The following is a 22,538-nucleotide window of genomic DNA, read 5'->3' on the forward strand; positions in this document are numbered from 1 at the left end:
ACGAAAGGTGAGGGATTTATGCCAGACAGAGGAGCAGGATCTACTGGCTGTGCTGGGTCTAGAACTAGGAGGAAATATTCAAAGGGGCCATAGGAATCTGGATATCCCAGCATTTGTGGGGGGGGCTGGGCTTTGCAAATGCCAGACCCTCAGCAGTATCACCCCCACTACCATCCCCCAAACCTCGCAGGCTGGCCATCTTCCAGCCCTTACTGACTGCTACAACCACCAAACTTCTGCAGGGTGATGTCCCTCTGGGCTCAACTCGGCAGCACAAGCTCTGAGGATGGCACGGGCTGGTACCCAGACACAGTGTCCTCACTCCTGGGGGGTGAGATGTGCATGTGCATCTTCCCAGAGCACACCTTGCTCCTCTGGGACCCATGGAATGGAGGCCTTAATAACTGCCTGTGCTAGCAAGTGAGGGAAGCAAATCTGCACTGCTCCATAGCAACAGGCATGAAATTAAAGCAGTAAAATATGCAGGAGGACTCAGCACACAGAATTACTATCCAGAATTTTTTTTTTATTTAGAAAATCAGCAGTAGCTATTTTGCAGCTATTTTTTGTGGCAAAATGACAGGTGAGGGGAAAGAAGAAAAGCAAAAGTAACTGAGGAAAATGAATAGGGTCAAAAACTGCCTCAACTGTATTTGTTAGATTCTGTATTAGAAAAGGTCTCAGAAATGTCAGTGTCACAAATGAAATTATGAAATACACACAGTAGAAAGGGAGAGGAGTGTGATTGAAATGGTACAGGAAACAAATGATGCATACTGTTGGATTTGAATGTCAGGATGGTTATAATGGCTGCTATCAGGTGTGGGATAGAAGGGAAGCATTCAAAGCATGTGCTTACATCTGAGAAAGATGCTTCCTCCCTTTTTATTGCCAAGGTGATGTTTTAAAAAACAGATCAAAAGCCTTCCAGAAACACAAGTACTTAACCACTGTGTATCTGCTCTTTGCCAAATATCAAGTGGCCTTAAGATATAATGCTCAAGTTAAAGCCCCCCTTATCTGGTTTAAGTTACTCAGGGAACCTGGTCTTTTGCTCTTCCTCTTTTCATTTGCAACCTCCTCTGTACTTGTCAGAGAATCTATGCTCTACACTTATCAATAAACATTGTCAGATCAAGAGACTCCTTGTTATTAATTCAAGTAATTTAAGGGAAGAACTAATGGTCAGTCATAGGCAAGACATTCCATCATTTGGTATCAACTCAATTCACTTGGCCAATCTTCAGAACCTTTTCTTGCTCTATGACCAATTATTTAAAGTACACTGAATCTGGAGTAGCCCATTTCCTAATTTCAGCATTCTTATGCATGTGACACCAGCCACATCTAAGTAATTGAATATTACTAGGAATGGAAGCATGAGTTTCCCAATTTCACCACTTAAGCATGGTTATCTCTGGTTGCAGGACAGGAACATGGTGTTCACTGATTGAACACTGCATCTGTAACCGGGTTAAATGTTCTTTGCCATACCCTTGTTCTAAATTATCCCTCCCGGAAGAAAAGGGGCAGTCTTGGAATGTGGGTTATGAAGTGCTGTTAAGTAAGTTACAGCAAAAAGACAGACACCAGTCTTCTAACTGCTCTTACCTTTGTGGGATGGAATGAAGAACGCCCATTTGTTTTAAGGAGTCAAGGCATTTCTCTATCTCCAGAGGTTTTCCATTGGTTTTGGTGTGGGTTTTTTTTAAACAACCAGTGTGACTTTGTGTTAGAATACACAGTACACCATCAGCATTTTAAGAAATGTTTCAACATAATAGGTAGATGTCCTAGCAAGTAGTTAAAAAGAATCATGAATTTCTTTGTGTGCCATAGGAATTGTTCAAGTTAGCACATTCTGTAACTTGTTTTTTGTATTCTGTACTGCTGCTACTGAATAACTGGGACAACAGATCTATTATTTTCCAACTGCTTGCAGAAATTTGGTACAGAGAATAAAGAAAAGTCATGCAAATACCAGATACAATGTTCTTGGATAAATGTGCTGGTACAACATGTCTTTCTAATGCTTTATCAAACTTTCCAAGATAAAAGAAAGTCCTATCATTGCAAAATTATGCACTCACAAGGAAGTTCTTGACAGTGAAATAAATTTCCAGAATTACTTGTAAGACAATCCTCTCACAGAACTTACACACCAACTCATGTTTTTCAAGTGAAGCACATACACACACATACATCAGTCAGTCACTGCTACTCCCTACACTGTCAGACTGAAATGAGGGAATGAGTTGACAAAAGACCTGTAAAACAATACAGCCAGATGTCAGGACTATAACCTACATCAAAATAATGTTTTGTTTTTAAAATAACCAAAGTGACTGCCTTGAGAATACAGGTAAGGAAGTAAAGTAGCAATATGGATTAATTTATTTGCCAATTGTATACTAATGGATTAACTAGTCACTAGTCCTTGCTTTCACAGGGGACTCCCAGAAATAAGTTCTTGGACATTTAGTGTCCTAGCAATTTAATCCTCACACACCAGACAATTAAAAAAAAGAATAAAAAAACCCCAAACTTTAGGAAAAGCATTATGTTTTAACAGCTAGACATTGTTAACACATAAAACATGTTTTGCAGCTAACACTTGCATTTCTTCTCTGTTTGGCTTATTTAAGTTCTAGTCTTAATATTTGCAGTTGTCTAGGGTGATTTTCCTTGCCTCCTTTTTGATCACTATCAGCTCCAACACTGACTAAAAAAGCACCTGCACCTATTGAATACTCACAACCAAGTAAGGGCAATACATTCTGCTCCACCTGTCTCTTCTAAAACTCCTAACTGTCCTAAAGCCTTCAAAGATTAATCCCTTCAGACTGGGACATCCTATCCCAAGGCTCCTTTATGGTGGCTTAATAAATTCACTGGGAAAAAGTAGGAAACACATGTTGAATACAAGACTACTTACTTTGCCTTGTACTTACTATTTGATAAATAACGTTTTTAGTTGAATAGTGATTGTTAAAATATTATATTTTTTTTCAGTATTCCTTCTTTTTTATGAACTTAAGTGGCCAAGCAAGGGCAGGAAATACACAAATTGTGGCTTGCGACTATGTAACTACAGATCTGGCTGATGCACTATTTAAAGGACACAAAAAAGTCCAGCAACACAAGATCAGAAAATCGCTGGGAGGTAAAAGGGACCTTCCTTTTGAAGCCACCCAGCCCAATTCCCCACTCAAGCAAGTCTAGCTGGAACAGGCTGTCCAGGACTATATCCAGTTGAGTTTTGACTACATCCATGGATGGAGACTCCACAGCTTCTCCAGGCAATGTCTGCAATGTCTGATCACAGACAAAAAAAGTGTTTTCTTGTGTCCAGATGGAATGTCATGTTTTTCAATTTGTGCTGATTGCCTATTGTCCAACAAATGTAGGTGCTCTGTGTGGTGGAAGCCTCTGAGATTTTCCTTTTAATCTGAACAGAAAAAAATTGTAATGTCCAAACTCCCAGTGATGACCCTTCTTGAAATATAATCCATAGCAGTTCAATGACACTGAAATCCAAAATATTGCTATTTTAGCCAGATTCAGTAATAAATGGCCAGATGTTTTGTTAGCAGTGAAAAAACCAAACCCTTTTTGCACAGTCCTCTGCTACCTGGAATATTTATTATTGTACCAAGATGTGAATGACATTCAGCCAGTCCTTATAAGGTTTGGGAGCTTACCCTAACTGGGGCTCACCTAGGGCTCCTTTTGTGCCATAGTGTTTACATATCTATTCTGTAGGATTTTGAACATGCTAAAAGCTCTGGGACAGCCTTAATGTTGTTTTCTTAGATCTTAATAATTTCATCTGAAACTTCAGCAATTCCATGGGTTCTAAGAAACAGCAAACAGCTCCAACAGCAAACATTCAGAAAACTGTCCCAAGTGTGCCTGTAACACCAAAAGCAAGAAGACCCGAACTTTACAGAAATGCTGAACACAGCTGATCAGATGCCCTTCTCAAATTCTGATGCTCACAGAGATTTAAATACATGTCTGTGTTAGTTTAAACATGCAAGACTTTTAAAAGTTATTTCCACAACTTCTGCTAAAGATTCTTTTCTTTATCCATGTCTTTGAAAGAGGCAGATTGTGAATCCTTTCACTAAGTGTTCTAATGGATGTCGAAAAAGCAGATGAGAAAGACTGTCAAAGGAAGCAAAACAATTCCCACAGCTCTCAACAGGATGTGAACATAAACTACAGGAATTCAGGAGGGATCTTTCTAGGAGGACTACACAAGAATGTGAGCATGTAGAACTGCTTATGGTTCTGTTTATTCAATTACAAAAAGTGTAGGATTCAGTACAGCATCTTGATTCAAAACTATGGCTAACGTTAATTAAGTCTTTTTGTGCCTTTCTGTGAGGACATTTTCTGCAACACATTTTGTATTGCTTTTAATATTATGTAAATTAATCACATCTAAAAGAAGACCAGCTTCTAAAATCCAGAAATTAAAAGGCTTGTGGCTATCTCTGAGAGTGGATGCTCTATTATTTTCCGTAATGTTCCTGTTCTCTCCATCCCTCCCTGGGAAAACAGGCACAGGTTTTAAGCCAAATTCACTTCTACACTGCTGTGATTCGGATTTAATGCACAATATAAACCATTTCCATCTCTCTCAAATGAATAATTTCTCCATTATTATAAATAATTTATAGGTTTAGCAAGAGCACTTCTGGATTATGTATGGTTCTCTATGCAAACTACATAAAATATAAATGATAGCCTAATCTATTTTGTTAATACTTCAAGAGGTGAAGATGGCTTAGACTCAAATAACAAGGCCTTAGGCTGTTTGAGAGGAAAAAAAGGCTATGCGTATTTTGCATTTTGAAGTACAGAAAAGAAAGATGAAGTGCTATTACTAGAGAAGCAGAAAAGTATCAGAGCATGGGAACAGCCCAAAAACATCCCAGGGTTCATTCTCACTGCTATCCCTTTCTGACGTTTCCTGAATTATCTAAATATTTGTGTGTTTCTTCTGAGATTCAGCATGTTCCAAGAAAACAATACTGGAAACAGACAAATTTCAGCAAAATGACAGGAATTTTGAAGGTCCACAGTGATGGATGTACTTGTGTAAAAAATGTAGTGCAGTACATGGTAAAAAACAGTGGTAGGCTAGATTTTTGTCTCGCATATATGACTCCTGCTATGTGGTCATTGTCACAAGCCATTTCAGATTAAGATGAAGTAGATATAATCTCTATAATCAAGAAGGGCTTTTGATAAAGAGAAAATTACACACAATTTCTTTTATAAATGATAAGGACATGTTGCTGTTATTCTCCTTCATATCCCACTTCCCTTCTACTGATTCCTGGTTACTCTCTGTGTGTTTTGCTACGTGGTTATGCCTCCTCTCTGCACAAAGGGTACATCTTCTTAACTGAGTTACCAGAAATTCATCCGCAAGTAGGTCATGAGGAAGAGACTGGGTCCACCTGAAGCTTTGGAATGAGATAGCAATGGAAGAAAATCACATTAACCCCTGTGGCCAACACTGAGGAAAATGAACCGCAGCTGTTCCCTGGCATCTATGTCTGACATGTCCCACTTGTGTCAGCTCTCACACTATGACATGATTTTGAACAGCTTTTCACTAAAAAATTGTGAGATATTTGGCAGGAGGAACTTAGAAGTACTCTGTAAAACAGACCTGGTTGCTGAATATTGCAAAAGGCTAATAACTTCATATTATAAGGCAATTAAAGTGTAAAACTGAAAACAGTGAAATAATTTATTGAAAAAGATGCATAACTCTTCTCCATGAGTATAGGACTCTTCATTAGAAAAAGACTTTTGCATTAATTGTTCACATTTTGCTAAGCGACATTCATATTCACAAACAAAATGGTTGTGGTAGCCACAGCTGAGGATTTGACTGTCATGTACCTCATTCACTGCAAACCTTGTAAAAAATATTACCTATCACCCATTATGCACAGCAGTGGGAGACTGGGAACACTCAAGTAACATGGTGCTATGAAATGAGCCAAAGAACTTGCAGGGATAGCGGTAAAACAAGTTTAATCAACCCTTCCAATGACCAAGCCAGTGAAGAGATTTTGCAACAGATTTTCCACAGTTTCTGGATTAAACATGGCGCTGGCAAATCTGAGCAGGTTTTTCATGGAAGTATCTAAATTGCCTCCAGAGGTAAAATGAGGCTGGATACAATATAGCCAGGAGGTACCTGAGCTCATAAACCATGTCAGTTCTGCAGATGGCTATGTACAGGGCTAACTCTGTCTCCATGATTAATTAAACAGCAGCACAAATATCCTGACCATTGTAATCAAGAGCTGCCTGTACATGAATCAAATGACATAAAATATTTTATATCAATTAACTAAAATTACAGGAACCATGGCACATCTGGGTATTTAGTCTTGGATGTGCGACAAGCAGGTGTTGATTTAGGTGGGGGTCTGAGGTGGTCCATTAGCCCAAAGCACTGGGAGATACACCCTTGATTCAGCCATTGCAGCACAGGTCCAAATCTGTGCCACTCCCACACACAGGCTGCCTGTCAGACGTCTTGTATCCCCAGAGCTGTCAGAGCCTGGCAGCACAAAGTTTAGGCAGGATCTAACAATAAATTTAAGGACATTACAAGACTTTTTTCTTATTTTAAGGGTCATGGGCACTGAAATATGTGTGTAATTACTATGAAACAGAATAAAATAAATTTCAGCTATTTGATATCACCATTGAGCCTCATAAAAAAAGTGAAGATGTCAGTTGATTATATTTCCATGAAAAGGACAGTAACTATAGTGTTTTCATACCTTTCAGGTGGCTCCACAGAAAGAAGCCACCTATTTTATTTACTATCAGCATTAGTGATATGACAGGTGGCACAACACAGGTGTCTATGTATGTAGACACCTTTAAATATACCAGTCAATTAGAAAGTGTAATTAAGGAAATGAAAGGAATTATACTCACCGGGCTTTACAAGGCTTGTCTTTGTCTCCTTCTTGTATCGAGCCAGCTGCGTATTCCCTTCACTCATTGACCCTGGACTGAATTTCTTCCTGGAAAAGTCTCCATCACTACCAGTGCAAAAACTGATTGGACTGTTTCCAGCATCAGAAGGAGTCTTAACTGGAGATACTGACTGGCTACTAGGACAGCCAGTGTCATCTGAAGAGAAAAGGGGGAAACATCAACATTTCTAACTAGTAAGTATATGAAAGTTAGCAGAATAAAAGAAAGAGTGTTAGCAGAGTAAAAGAAAAACTGTTTGAACTACAACTCTTTACAGTAAGTGATATGTACAACCTTGGCTCTGAAACCTGGTGAGAAGCTATTTGTTTCATGCATTTTCATGTGAAGAAATCTTGAATACCTTATGGCAAGCTAAAAGGCAAATACTTGTACTCAGTCCGACAAAATACAAAATCAGGGGCTACATCATGAAAATTCCTGTCTAAGATGAATTCCTTTAGCAAGATTAGGGAATATTGCAACATGAAGTTACACGAGACACAAATGTGTAGTGCACACTGGCTGCAGAGCAAGTATGGGCCACATGCCTTCAAGAAATGTTCCTATATCTGAACAACAAGACAACAACCTATAGCCCACATGCACAAAGTCAGGAATTTCATGTAACTAGAATTAATACAGGTTCCTCAAAATTGTCTTTCATTTAGAAGCAACCATGATCACAGAACTCTTCCATTCTTGACAAGTGGCTGTTTTAGAAGAGAGTGGGTTATACACAGATTGCTTTCAAAGCTGAGCTCCTCTGAGAGCACACCAGCACTCCAGGGCATGAACAGCCACCCTGGGAACAGACCCAGGTTCCTGACCTCCAAGGATACAAACACTCCACCTTAACAACTGAATGCAAAGTAAGCAGCCCGACTTTGAATGAAATCCACGTATCAAACTCCGATTTCATCTAATCATGTTCCATGTAATCTGAAGTAATTGCAGTTCCCCTAAAAGTCATGGTGGTTTAATTGATACACTACAAAATCAAACACGCTACCCTGACTCTCCTGGGGAAATCTAATTGTTCTTTCCCAGGACAAAATGAAAGCTGCCATCTGAATTATGCCATTGCACTCTTCTCCTGATGCATTATCTTCAGCTAACATGAAACCCAAAGAAGTACCAGCAACTGAGCCAAATAATTTGCATGACTGTTTTGCACTTACCTCTTCCACCCTGTTCATAATGTAGGTCAAGAGTCATTTTGTACTGAGCTTTGCATGGGCATATTGATTTAAAAGTCAATGCATGACTGCGTGTTTATGAGACAGAAGCGACACCCTATATCTAACACCTTTCTGCCTACCTCCCTTCAGCAGGAAAGAACAGCTTTTGCTTTTTTTAATTATTGCTCCCCCAATACAGTAGAAAAACTTCTTTTGTGTGATCCGGTTTTCCTTCATGCCTGGGCTTTTCTATCCTCACTCATCTGTTCCAAGGTTCTAGTTTTCATTTTCCCATGTCCTGCCTTCAGTCCCAAGCAAGGTACCCACAGCTGCTGTGACTGTCCAGAGCAAGCTGCTTGTATTAGGCTGCAGGACCAGCCAGCAGCCTGAGGTGCTGCATCCCAGATGTCTGCAAAGTGCCAGGCAAGATGCCAAGCCAAGGGGCAACCCAGCTTACTGCCAGAAACACCTCCCAAGGCACAAAGGGCAGTAACAGTGCAAAAGACCTAATCCAGTTTAATCATCTTTGATTCTCTCAAATAATCCAAATCAAGCCCAAAAGTGTATCTTTTCGCCATCTTGCTGCTGCCTTCTGTAACTCAGAATTAGTTCCTAACAAAATAACAGGAAAGAGAGAACTGCTTATAAGCTGTTTAGCCTGTCCCTACATTCATCATGACTAATACAGGATTGCTGCCCACAGGACATTAGCTTACTTTTTATCCTTCCCATTACCACCAACATCACAATATAACTCAACACAAAGAAGAGAGAAGGCGGCAATTTCCTCCAAGATCAGCATCTGTTTCTCTTTCTCCAACTTCTATTTGGAGTCTCTTCTGCAGGCTGGGTGAATGTTACCTGCAGGACAGTGGATCAGAACCACTTGGTGAGCTCCTGAATTGCATTTAAGCAGCTGCTTGAGCTGTGTCCAAAGCATCCTCTCTTTAGAAGCACACAAACATTTATAGTCAAGTATATTCAGAAATAAGTGACAGCTTGTGCAGTTTGTTGTTAGTTATGACTTTTCCACTTACATGTTTCTGTATGTGGCATTAGTTTCCAAACTTTCTGTTAGAACAAAAACAAAACAAAACAAAAAACCAAAACCCAAGCAAAGTCCCCTCCCAAAACCTTCCACCCAAACCCACAAGAAACTATCTGCCTCATCTTTCCACCAATAGAGTTACTGCAATACCTGCACAGGTTCTGCAGACCTAACGTATCTGTTTTATATGGGCGAATTTATGTAGAAGTAACTCCAAAAGCTATAGAGATGCAGCCTGGAAGAACCACAGAAGCTGATAAAACTTTACACAATGAAAGAACTAAACTACAGGGGTACTAAAATTGGGGTACTAAAACCCTCAAGTGTGCAAAACTAACTACAATTAGGAAAAAGGTAGCTAAAGAATACATATTAAAATAGCACAAAAATGTTTTATTTACCACCCCCCAACATTGCCTGTGATATCACACTGGTGACACTGTACCATCAGATTATGCCACATCTACACATCCTTGTTTTACTGTTAAGAACTTCAGCTTTCAGTGCAACAGGGCATTTCTAAAAAGAACCAATAAGCCTGGCACAAAGAAGAACAGCTCTTCTCTACTCATACCCCTTGTAACCTTTAGATACACTAATAATAATAATAACCAGGTGAGCACTCCCACTCCAGCTACAGTAAAAGCATGATTTTATTGTATTCCGTCTCCTCTGATAGTTTATTTTCTTATGTTATGTAAAAATAGTAGTTCTACTACTATTATCCAGAAACATGAGCAAAATTATAAATTTTCCAGAACTAGGGCAAGCTGTAGAGAGAGATTTTTCTGTGTCAGCCTTTTGAATAATCAAAACATTTGCTACCCCAGAATGGAAGAGCTGTGTATGAAATACTGGTGCAAGCAAAGCTCTGTTGTACATTGGGGGGATCCACCCAACCCACAGCTCACCCTCCTGGCACAGGGAAAAGTCCTAGTGAAGAGTGAGATGCTCTCTAGCTGCTTAGTGCCAGCCAACTGCCTGCCTACCTCCACCTTTCCTGCTATTGAAACCTTACCAGGCTAATGATTTGTATTTAATACTGTAGGTGAACTGCCCACAGGAGAGCAGCAGACCTCCCTGTGCACCCTGGGGAGCTGATTCTCCCTCCATCTCCAGACAGCCTGACCACCCTCCCTGCTCACTGCTGCAGCGACCCCTCCGCTCCTCACCTGCAAGCAGAACGTGACCGTGGCACGGTGTGTTCAGCGCTTCCCCCAGACCTGCAGGCTCCTCCTAAACCCTGCTGGAAACCCTGATGGAATTGAAGACCTCTACCTGCCCAGAAATGGGCCAAGACAAGGAATCTCTCTCAAAAAAGCAAGTAAGGAGTAGATGAGCCCACAATGGGATTCACTTTCTGATCTGATGTGCATGTAGTTTCCAGCAAGGTCAGTTAAGGATTCAACCCTGTAACTCAACAGGAGTTTTGCTCCAGGAAGGACTTCAGATCTTAGTATCCTCAAGAGCAGAGGCAGACTTTATTTACCTTCTCAGGCACATCAGCACCAGGAAGACAAAAAAAGAGAAAGCTGGTAAATAGCCTGTACTTCTGATCTTGCCTGAATTTACTTACACAAGAGGTAAAATCACATAAATTTTATAACACACGATTTCCATTGCTTTCTTTCACAGTGTCTTTTTTTCCCATAGGGGCCTCCTAGGAGCATTCTGGGAGCAGACTTTTCCTTTGAACATCAGCTGGATTTCATCATTTGAAATTCTGTGTCCAAGCCCTCTCCCAGATCAGACATGCCTGCCAAATTTCAAAGCCAAGCAAGGGATAGTGTCTTCTCAAACAAACCATCAGGAGAGTTGCTCAGAGCACTCTGACATTTGCATGCCCTGACTAACCTTTAAACAGTAAAGTCAAAATATAAACAACAGTATTAAAGATAATAATACTCTGAACAATTGTCAAAAATACTGTTCTTGTAGATTTTTAGGCTATATGTTAAGATGTGATGATTTTCTCAGCACAGAGATCTTAGAAGGTTCACTAGGATATGGCTTAGAACCTTCTTTAAAAAAATACTGCCTTTCCCAAAAGACTTCAAGAAGCTTTGAATATACAACCTCCTTATATAACAACTAAATAATTAATGATGCTCTCACTGAGGAAGCACTGACTTCTTTTTACTTTCACTCCTAGCTGCCAGATTGAGTTAGGCACTCCTGTGACACTGAATGGTCCAGTTCCTGCTTGATCCCATTTCACTTTGTCCAACATTTGTCTCCTCCTAAGTCTCCTGACCAGTGTACATAGTCTGAATGTCCACCAAGAAATTCTGGAATTAAACTTGTGGCTCTAATGAAATTTTGAATGTTCATGTATCAAGACAAAAGAATTTCCTGGCTTTTACCTGATGGTTATGTTTGCATTCATTCCAGGATCTGTTAGTCTGGGTAGCCACAGTTCTGCCAGGAAGGTGCACTGCAAGCTGGCTATTGGCAGTGAGGGTACCACAAAAGGTAATTTTTCAGGGTAATCCCCCAGTCTGCTTGCCTGCCTCATGTTTTTTGACCCACATTTTTTGAACTGTTTTGGTCTTCTCCCCATGGCTAGCCTTGTAGCACAGGGGGGTTTATGCAATTATGAAAGTTGCTGACAGACACCAAAGGGAATACAGTGCCTACCTTCCACCTGTTAGTCTCTTTCTGCATTAAACAGAGACAAAGAGGCTCCTGTGGAGGGTGAGTCAGAAGGACAGCCTCATCCAGGCTAAATCATGCCAGTACTCTGAGCCACTGCCTGCAGGGTCACAGCTCTCTCCTGGACCAACACAACCACTGCTCTGACCTGGGCAGCTGAACCAGTGAGTGTAAGGGCTCAGTGGCCAGGCAGAAAAAACTGCTAATGGGAGAGTCACAGTGTCCTTCTGGAACAACTGGAAACACAGTAAAAGCAGCAGACGAAATATCAGAGTATAAAATTAGTAGTACACATAGAAAGGCAGAAGTAGGAACACATTCACATCAGCAGGACCTCAACAGGCATAAATCCTACCTCATACCTCTGGAGGCACCCTCACCTTTCCAGCAACCACTGAGGGAACACAGCCTAAGGTAAGAAGTGGGAATATTCTCCTCAGCTCCTGATTGTACTAAAACCTTCCATTTTTACTGAGGCCATTCCAGTATGTGATTGTATGTCCTCTGTAAGTTTAATAATTTGCTAGTAGCAATTTTTTGCTTACAAAATCACGCAGACTTTAGAAAAAATATATTTAATAATTTCACTAGAGTCCTAAAAACGCTATTAGTGTTGGTCCTTCTGATGAACTGAAAAGTAGTTTCTTAGCTATTTTGAAGACCTGTTTGGCTTGGTATTTAAGAAGATTTCTCAGAATATTACATACTTGTGAGCCAAGTCTCTTACCAAAAGTCAACCATAGTAAAGCAGAGCTGGAGCACAAGGACAACTACAGCAGTGTCAGGAAAAGACAGGAGGCCTACTTATGCAAAATCCTGCCATGCAAATAATTTCCACATTTAATCTCGGTGTCTCTGCGGGCAAAACTTGAATTAACTGTGCTCCATTTTGCTTGTGAACAAAGGTTAGCTAGCAGCTCCACCACTCCCTGAGGTCATCTACAAAGGCTGTGCAAACTCCCGTCCTTGAAGGGTTTCTAGACTCCAACAGACAAATACATGACTGCTGGGATGTGCTGGGAACAGTCCAGCTTCAAAAAAGAGGCTGGATGAAATGTTCTCTACAGGTCCCCACAACCTACATGCTTTTCTTTTTGTCAGATATTCCACATCTGGAAAACACAGTGCTACTCACAGTCCATTTTTCAAGCTAGAACTTTTGACTGTAGTCTTCTAGTAATAAAATCCAACCCAGCAAAATCATGACTAAACATCTTCAACTGGCTGCTGAAGATCATGAGTGCACAGGCAACTTCTACACCTGTTGTTCACCAGCCCCTTTGAGCTGGCTTCTGTCACACCCACAGGCTGCCCACTATCTGCTTAAAATTTAGTATGAGAGCTGCTCACTGAATTTGGTAAGAGGCCCTCTCTGCTCATTCACAGCATGGCAGGAACACTGACAGGCTGAGATTATATAGAAGAGGAGAGAGGAATGTGAAAAAAGATGGACTGACCTTCTCTTAAGCTTGGGCATCTTTTGCAATGCAGGATTTCACATAAAGATGTCTTTAAAGCAATCTGCTCTTGATGTCTGACTGTGCAAGTTCTAATTCATACTGAATTAGCTAATTTTAATTGATTTTGGCAGCATATCTACTAAGGTTCCTTCTACTTGAACATTTCACTAACAAACAAGACTGACATAAGCTCTGTCAAAATGCAGAAAAGAAAGAGGACTATATAATTGTGGTTTACTGGCTTTGTCAGTACATTTTACTGGCTTTACAGTACATTTTACATTTATAGCCCCACTAATGGTGTATTACAGAAGAGAAGCATAAGGGCTTATTAGTAAAAATATTAATAAAAATAGTACTGTCACTAGGAGAACTGTGGTCAGGAATAGCACAGCTCCCTGAGTTTCATTATCAAATCACAGAAAACATCTAGATAAGGGGTTTAAGGAGATAAAGGACTGAAAAATCTATTTGAAAATTTTATAGAAATTTTTAAACTAAATGTATTGACAGGAAAGAATCTGAAAAAAAAAGACAAAGAAGAGTAATTTCTGTTTGGAATGGATTTAAGCAATTTGGTAGACCTCATTAATCTTTTCTGAGGACAACTGCTGGAAGAGGAACCACTGGTGCTACCTCTGGTAGCAAAGCATTGACTACATCCACTGTAAGAAATACTATGCATTTAATATATGAAATATATGTGTATATATCGTTGGGTTTTTGTGGGGTTTTGTGTGGTTTATTCCATTACGCAGCAAAGAAAGAAATTAGAAATATTCTTTCCAGTTTTGAAGGAACAATTTTGGGAAATAAAAATCTTTAATAAACTTCAAAGAATTTTGTACCTATTCCTCAAATGGTGCAACATGTTATACTCATTTGGTCTCATACAGCTCTGCCTCCATGGCTAACAGCATATAACTGTGACCCTCACAGCTTTAACATCACCTCATAAGGTTGCTTTGCTTACCTTCTCATGGAAGGAAATAATACACATTCTATCCATTGTTGTTTTGTGCATATTTTTCTTTTCTCTTTTCTTTTAACTATCCTCAAGCCCAGAGTGGCACTTAGCAGCACCACAGAATCTAGTCACATACACTTCAAAACACAGTTTGAAAATTTCATGGATAGATACTAATCCTATAAATGTAGGGCTAAAATATGTAATGTTGAATTTCTCTTAAAACATCAAGATTCTCTTTTAACAAAAAGCAAATCGAAGACTTCTGATTCAAGTTTCATTCCTGCTACAAGTTGTTATTTTCTTCAGAGTGCATGACAATATTCAACTTAACAGAAAGTTGCATGAAAAGGACTGTAAAAAAAAAGTATTGGATTATGCATTTGTGGTGAAGAAAATACCAGCTAGTGTTTAGAATTCAGCCCATAGTACACAACCAGCTACAACCAAAAGGGCAGTAGAAAGACTTAGGTGTAGTAGAAAGGGTGACTGTTCTCAGGACACCATGCAAAATGTTCCAGGGAGAATGGGAACTGTCCTACTGACTCCAGGAGGTTCTGGGTTGGGTTTTAAAGGTTCACAGTACTGACAGACACAGTACTGACAAAAAGGTGACAAAAAACATTCAGAAGGTCAAATATTTTGGCTTCCAGATGTTGTTGTGTGATAAAAAGAACAAAAGGATTGTTACTTAGTCAGGGGGAATAAATACTGAAGTTGAAAGGGAAGCAGGGAAAGGCCAAAAACTGGGGAACAAGCAGACTTGCTCTTTAGTACCTAGGCACTGTTCTTATTTCCAGGTTTGGAACAGATCTGTGCCACAGAGACAGAACTGGTGGCTCACACTATGAACCAATAATAAATTATTGCATGTAAGCTGGTCCAGCAGGAAATTCTCTCGGGAAGCAGCAGTGAGAAAAGGAAGCATGTCACCAGTGCCACTCTCATGAAAAAAGTCCATATGTGTATTTTTGAAAACAGATTTTGTTTCAATGTTTTTGTAAATTAATATCACAGTCATCACTGAGCTGCCTTACAAAGTGCTGCAAACGAAAGTGCTAGAAAAGTCCTCCAGAAAGTCTGAAAAAAAGGCAAAATGAACTGTGGGAAAGCATAGCATAAAGTACTGCAGGAAAGAGAATCTAACTTTCAATATCACATACTTGAGAACTTTTAAGCATGTTTCTTTGAATCAGTAAATTAGAGAAAAGATCAAACACATAAACCAGTAAGCAACTATTTAAAAAAATATTTTTTCTTATAAAAAGAAACAAGAAGAATGAGAGAGCTCACTGTTTCCATACAAATACATACATTTATACAAACAAATAATAGGAGCAATTACTTTCAGTAATCTAAACTAACTGTCTGGCCTCAATCTGTTGACTTGTTAAAATACAGAAAAAAATTATTTTCTGTATCTATTTCTATTCAGAAATATATATTTCAGTACACATACTTATTTTGTGTAGTCTCCAAGGCTAGCTGCTTTATAATGCAATGTGCTTCAATGCTCTAACAAGAAATGATTTACTGGAGTGCAAGAAGGTACAGCTTTTTCTTCAGTAACGGTTGCACAACCTCTTCTTCTTGTCTGTGGCAAGCAAAATGGGTTGTGCTTTCACATGGACTTAATATGCCTGCCTAAAGCCTACATGCTTTTTTGGACACACACTGTGAACTCAGCCCCAGCATCCACCAATAGCTCGGCCAACTGGCAAATAATCTCTGAGATCAAGGAATGGCAACACTGAGATTCCTACTGCAGCACCCACACCCCAGGCCTACAGTGCAGCCGCTGTACGTGTGCACATTTATTGTGCCACACATACAAAGCACAAGATTTAAATAAAATCTCAACCCCAGAAAAGAACAAGTTATCAAACGGGGATGGAATTTGAATAAGTGTTGAACCAGATATTGAAATTTTAAAGAAAAAGCAAGAATGAAGCTTCAAAACTCCTAGTTTTGAAGACTGCGTTGGAGTGAGTCACAGTCACTGATGTACAGAGATGCTGGTTTTCAATAGCTTGTAGGACTGTTCAGTCTAATTAAAAAGGTGATTTACAGGTAAGCCCAAGAAAAGAGGAACTGTTTGCTACAGCTATAAACCAAGTCCTCTGGCTCAAAAATTCTTTTGCTGAAGTAATTATTAAATATACAAGAGCTTCCTGCAAAGCTACATCTTGGTTACCAAAGCTTCACTGCATTCCCTGATGAAATTCTGGCAGCTGGCATCCTTAAAAAGGCTGAAAAAGAACTTGGGCAGTGTTGTAAAGGTACTATGTAACAAGTCATCTACATATAGAGAAATAAAAAAGCTGAGCTATTCAAAAACCAAAAGTAGAAAAGAAAGCATATCCCAGACTAAATTCCTTTTTAAAAGAAAAGCTGAATACACTTACTGAGCTTAGCACAGGATGGCTTCAAACAAAGAACACCAAACCAAGGACAGTGCTCTACCCAAAGTATCATATTTCTTTCAAAGCAGTGTCTAACTGGAATGACCAAAGGCCCAGCAGCTGCTCCTCCATGGATCCCTCAGCAGGAGGCTTGTTTGAGATGCTCTGGATCACATTCTCTGCACAACGGACAAGGTAAGGGCACAACGCCACCTGAAAGCCAAGCGTAACTCAGGAGAGAAACACGCTTGACACAGGCAAATGCTCAGTAGCAGGTGAGCCACACAAAGCTGCTGGGAACGTGTTCTTCCAACCTTTGACATTGTATGAGCTCTGTGGCTAACATCCAAGCCAAAGAAGAGAAGCGCTCCCATATCAAATGACAACCAGGACCCCAGACTTTCGAAGGTTTTAAGAAAGGGCTGTGCATGGTGAATTCGGACACAAAAGCTCAGCCTGCCTACACAACATCCAGACAGCACCCACATTCACTTGGCAGAAACAAAGAATATTAAAAACACACATAAAAGCATATTAAAATTTTGTCAGGAATATCCCAGATATGACAAACACTCTCAATGTGTTTCAAATGGACTTACAAAGCAAAACTGACATAAAGTCAACTGCAAATAATTGACCAACATGATCAAGTGAGGCTCTGATTCACTCAAACAAGACAAAGAGGGAGCTGATCATGCAAATTTAAACCTATCACAGCCAGAACTAACAACTTCTTCAAAAGAAACTAAGTATTACAAAAGCTGTCTCTTTTCTGTTGCCAAGAGATATTTTTTGCTGTTACCACCGTGCTTGCAGCACTGCCATGGTTCCCAAAACCAACATTATTAATAACTACAAGATTTACCCTCATTTAAAATGAAGGAACTCCAAGCCTTCACTTAGGCACTGAGACCAGTGTAAGCACACAGGGAAAATGGACAAGATCAGAAGCTCTAGGGAATGAAGCAAAAAATACATATTTAATGGATGAGGGGAAAAGAGTAATTTCTATTGGGGTAAAAAGAAATATACGGATCATTAATTGGAGTCAATAATAATGGAAGAAAGGTAGAGAACAATCTGACAAGAGATGGGTAAAGAGGAAATCAATTATTCCAGGGATCAATTCATACTATCTTCTGCTTATCAAAAACATTTTGGGGCTTAATGCTCAAAAGAAATTACAAAAGAGGCATTTATTTAAATGCTCACAAACTTTCCCATACTGCTACATCAGTGTTCCCATATCCTCTCGTCGTCCAAATGTACTACTTGCTAATTTTAAATAACCTTTTCTGCACATGCTACTTCTAGATTAAAAAGAAGCACCAGGAGAGGCAGGTTAGGGCTGTGGCCCCTCCACTCACCTCTCCACACATCTGTTCACCATCCCCTCCCCAGAAACAGGAATTATCAGCCACCTGCTGCCCCTGGGGGATTTCACTCTAAATCAGACAAATGCTGATAAAGAAGGATCATAAGTGGAAGACAGGAAAGAGATGTCAGAGAATGAGGAAATCAAGTCAGTGACTGTTGCCATACCTGCACCCCAGTGAAAAATCCATCAAACCTAGCAACAACTGAACCAGGGTCTAGGATGGAGGACAGAGCCTTGGCTGATCCATGGCTGTGTAAGGTCTGAAAACTCAGAGCAGCAAACCACATAGCATGTACCTGCATGGGTGCTGCAGGCAGATTTAGGAACACAAAGCGCTCACATGGAGAAAAAAAATTCAAACTAAATCATTGCAGCATGCATGAAATAATAAAAGATGAATAAATAAATAAAAGAGATGAGCGGTTGTGCTTAAGATGCAGGTTAAGAGACCAGCATTGCACGCTGCAGTACCTCTGTGAAAGGTGCCTTAAAACTGTCAAGCCATGAGAACAGACACACCCAGAATAAAAAAAATGTGCTGCTGGGACTCAAGACAGCCTATACAGTGCAGTAGGACAGCAAGGGTATATGACAGTGGTAGCTACTCGTTGAGTAGATCTGAAGAGCAGGGTACAAATGCAAAAGATGAAAAAAATGTCAGTGATCAAGATGAAAGGCTTGTCAACTCAGAACTAAAAAAATCCGGATGAAAAGCAGCCATTTGGGAGAGATCATAAAAATAACATTTTTCTAGAAAGCTTCAAAAGATTTTATATCTTTGGAACACGGAAACTCAAGCAGGTAAGGTGGAGGAATTAAAAAGGCATGGGAAAAAGACTTCAGCATTCTTACAATCCTATGATGTTTGTTTAACACTCTGCATTGTTCATTAAACAATAACCAAATAGATCATTCCACTGAGCCTGAATTGCAAAATCTGGCAGAGCTAGACTCAAACATGGATATTGTGTTTCTCATCTAAGAAAACTTGTACACTGTGTTCAATACACTGCTTTTCATGAAAGGAGTTAAAAAAGTAATAGCAGTAATCTAATCCACTGCAGTGAAGACCAAGATAAATAAGAGTGTTACTGTCTATTCCCAGGAACACCTCTGGTAATTGAAAATACTTTATGAACTAAAAAAAAGGAAGCTTAAGAAGCTGCTCTGATACTAACTATTGCAAAAAGACTTCTTATAATTCAGATTTTTAAACAGAGGATCACAGAATCATAGGAACATTTAGGTTGCAAAGACCTCTAAAGTCATTGAGTCCAACCACTAACCTAGCGCTTCCAATTCCACCACTGAAAATGTTATGCTTTCCAAAAAATTCACTATTGAAAACAAATTTTTCCACACCAAAAATACCTTTTGAATTACCACAGGCATATAGAGTCCAAGGTGTTCATGACGTGACCCTCAATTCTGTTATGTGTGTACATTAATGTAATTGACAGTGAAGAGTTTCACTGAATTAAAAAATTACTCACCACTAGTAGGCATCTGAGCCTTTCATTGCCAGCTGAGGCTTTTAAATTGTGCTAATCTCTACACAGGGCAAATATTCAACATAAAAAATCTGTTTTCGAGTTGCCCCTCATGTGATATTTTGAAGAGCAAATGACATTTTTTGGTCTACAGTTGGAGAGTACTAATTTCTGATCAACCATGCATCCATTGCCCTCTCTGTAGAGAAGCCATCATGCCCAGCTCCTATCTGGCTACAGACTCATCAGTAGAAGACTGAATTCTGGAATAAACAAAACTTATTTCAATATGACAGTGAAGACTTCACCTACATATTCTGTTCCAATTCATGGAGATCATTGTCAAAAAACCAAAAGGAATTGCAGTCTGATAGCAACTCTCCTGTTTTACCGACTTTTGATTTAAGGGCTTTTCAAAATGCCTTAATACCACGCTGCAGTTGTTAAGGCAAATATTTCTCTTTAAAGCAATGCTTCTGCCGCAATAAAACCGCCAACTTTTTTAGCAGTGGATAGCAGAACTCGGAATGGAAACATCTGGTGTCGCTTACGGACACATATTAAAAGAACAGATACTAGATTTCCCTGGAAAAATCAATGGTTGCCCTTCTTCATCGGTAAAACGGGTTGCTCATGCGGGCTCGATGGGAGCCCGACACACAGATGCTGCGGCTGGGATGACAGCGAAGCCTCGGGGGTGGCCGTGTGGGGCACACCGTGTTCCCCAGAGACCCCGAGGCCGGGGGGGATCTCTCTGCGGTACCTGAGCAGAAGCTGTTACTGCTGATAGTCCTGCCGGAGCCCACGGAGGAACTGGGCGGGTTGAACTCCCGGCTTTCCTCTTCCGAAAAGGGCGATTCGGAAGCGGGAGATACCTTCTGCTGCGGCCGAAGGACCAAGCGGGGGATGCGGCTGCGGGACACCTCCTTTTCCAGCTGCGTCCTCTGCTCCTGCTCGGGAAGGGACACCCCGTCAGGAACCTCTCGGATGTGCCCTCCTCCTTCCATCATCGAGGCAGGGGCAGGCAAATCCCGGCCCCTCCGCCCCCCCAGGGCGGGGGCAGAACGCGATTTGCCTGCCCCTGCTTCTCCTCGCTCCCCGCCGCGCCGTCCATCCCCGGCTCCTCACCTTGCTGCTCTCCCGCAGAGGCCCCATCGCTCCTCAATCACGGCGCAGCCGGGAACAGGCACCTGGCATGGGCGAGGGGGATGCGCTGAGCGGGGCTGCGCTGCCGCTGTCGCTGCCGCTGCGGCGCTGGGGGTGGCGTTGCCCGGCCCGGCCCCGCCGCCGCTCCCCGCCCCGACACGTGGTGCCGCCGCAGCGCCCGCGCCGCGCCCGCCCCCGGGCCGCCGGCAGGTGCGGGGCTGGGGCGCGGCCCTCGGCCCGGCCGCCGCAGCCCCTGGGCACCGCTGCCGGGCGCAGCTCCCGCCGTCCGACCGGGCTTGCCGGGCCTTGGCCGCGAAGGGCGGGAAGGAACGCGGGCTTAGGGGGCAGGGGCAGAGGGCAGATGATGCCGGTGTAGATACGATGGAGATATAGCCGCACACACAGCAAAATGCACCGTCAGACTTCTCTGCTGCTTAGTCATAGAATCACAGACTGTTAAGCGTTTGGGAGGGACCCTAAAAATTATCTAGTCCTATCCTCCCCGGCCGTGGGCAGGGACACTTCCCACTGGGCAGGTTGCTCAAGTCCTTATCCAAGCTGGTCTTGAAGACGGCCACTGCTGGGGCATTCCCAATTTTCCTGAGCAATCTGTTCCAGTGTCTCACCACCCCTACGGTAAAGAATTTCTTCCTAAAGTAAAGAATTTCTTACTACTGTTTTTCAGTAATGTGTTTATGGAACATGTAGAGAGACAAAAACTTGATTCTGACGTAAAAACATACTTGATTCTCAGATGATACATTGCGGAATATATAAATATATTAAATTGTAATATTTTCTCTCTTACCATTCATTGTGGTAATTGTCGTTGACCCTCCTATTGATTAATGCACATGTGGTAACCTTGTTCATCTGCTCTCTAGAGAGGATCTATTTAAAAAACAAGCATTAGCAGGACTACACTCTGGGCTATAAACAAATGCACACAATAGGTGAAAAGGACTGCTTTTGCACAAGAAGGATGATGAAATTCTCAATAGGAAACTCATTTGAGGTTCCACGTATATGTCTGCTTATAGGACCTGTTGAGCTCGCAGAAGTTGTACTTCCATCAGTCATATTTTTGGGCAAAGATTCCCTTAACATTTATGCTTCCTATTGTCCTGGCTTCAGTCGGGATATAGTTAATTTTCCCATGACACCTAAAGGGTCCCAGTTTTCCTTTGGAACTTCTGTTTACTATTAGACCGTAAATATTCAATACTGTCTCAAAAATAATTAAGAGCAAATGTGCCTTTAATGTGCAGTGCAGAGAGCACAGATAGCATCAGTAACAGGAAAAGTGATGCATTCATCTAGACCTCGAAGAAGAAAGAGAACACTGGTAAGTACTGACGCACTGATTGTTGTATATCCAAAGAGTCTAATTACTAATTTATTAACCTGGCATCAGAATTAGATCCATTACTTATGTAGAGCTCCAAGCTATGCTTTGCCAAAAAGATGATACCATCCTTCCCTGGCACTGACAAGACATCTATAATTCAGAGACTTGAGGTAGTTGCAGCTGAAAAAAAAGCCTAAAATTCCTGTAATAAAAATTCTGTGCTTATAAAATATCTTTTAAGCACTGGCACCTACCTTCCTGCTACAAAAGATCGGGAAGAATTCTGGACCTTTCCCTACTGCTCCAAGACTGTTTCCATGGAAAATTGCAAATCACGTATTTTAATCACACAAATTTGCTCTTCCGTTCAGTAGAGATCAGGGCACCTGTGACCGTGGGCTTCTCCTGACACCGTGGGCACCCGTGGCATGTGTGGGGTGGAAATTTCC

The 22,538-nt window shown here is 41.0% G+C and overlaps 1 protein-coding gene across 1 annotated transcript in view; it reads right to left on the reverse strand.

The window, feature by feature from the left end:
• Positions 1-20,861, reverse strand: part of SYBU (syntabulin) — a 40,235-nt gene extending 19,374 nt beyond the window's left edge. The window contains exons 1-3 of the mRNA XM_059865492.1: positions 20,724-20,861; positions 20,359-20,545; positions 6,979-7,176 (exon numbers count right to left, since the gene is read on the reverse strand). Coding sequence (XP_059721475.1) covers positions 6,979-7,176; positions 20,359-20,545; positions 20,724-20,750 — 412 coding nt within the window. The 5' untranslated portion in view covers positions 20,751-20,861. The remainder of the gene's footprint in view (positions 1-6,978; positions 7,177-20,358; positions 20,546-20,723) is intronic.
• Positions 20,862-22,538: the final 1,677 nt, after the last annotated feature.

This window comes from Haemorhous mexicanus, chromosome 1, assembly GCF_027477595.1.
Source record: "Haemorhous mexicanus isolate bHaeMex1 chromosome 1, bHaeMex1.pri, whole genome shotgun sequence".
Taxonomy (NCBI): Eukaryota; Metazoa; Chordata; class Aves; order Passeriformes; family Fringillidae; genus Haemorhous; species Haemorhous mexicanus.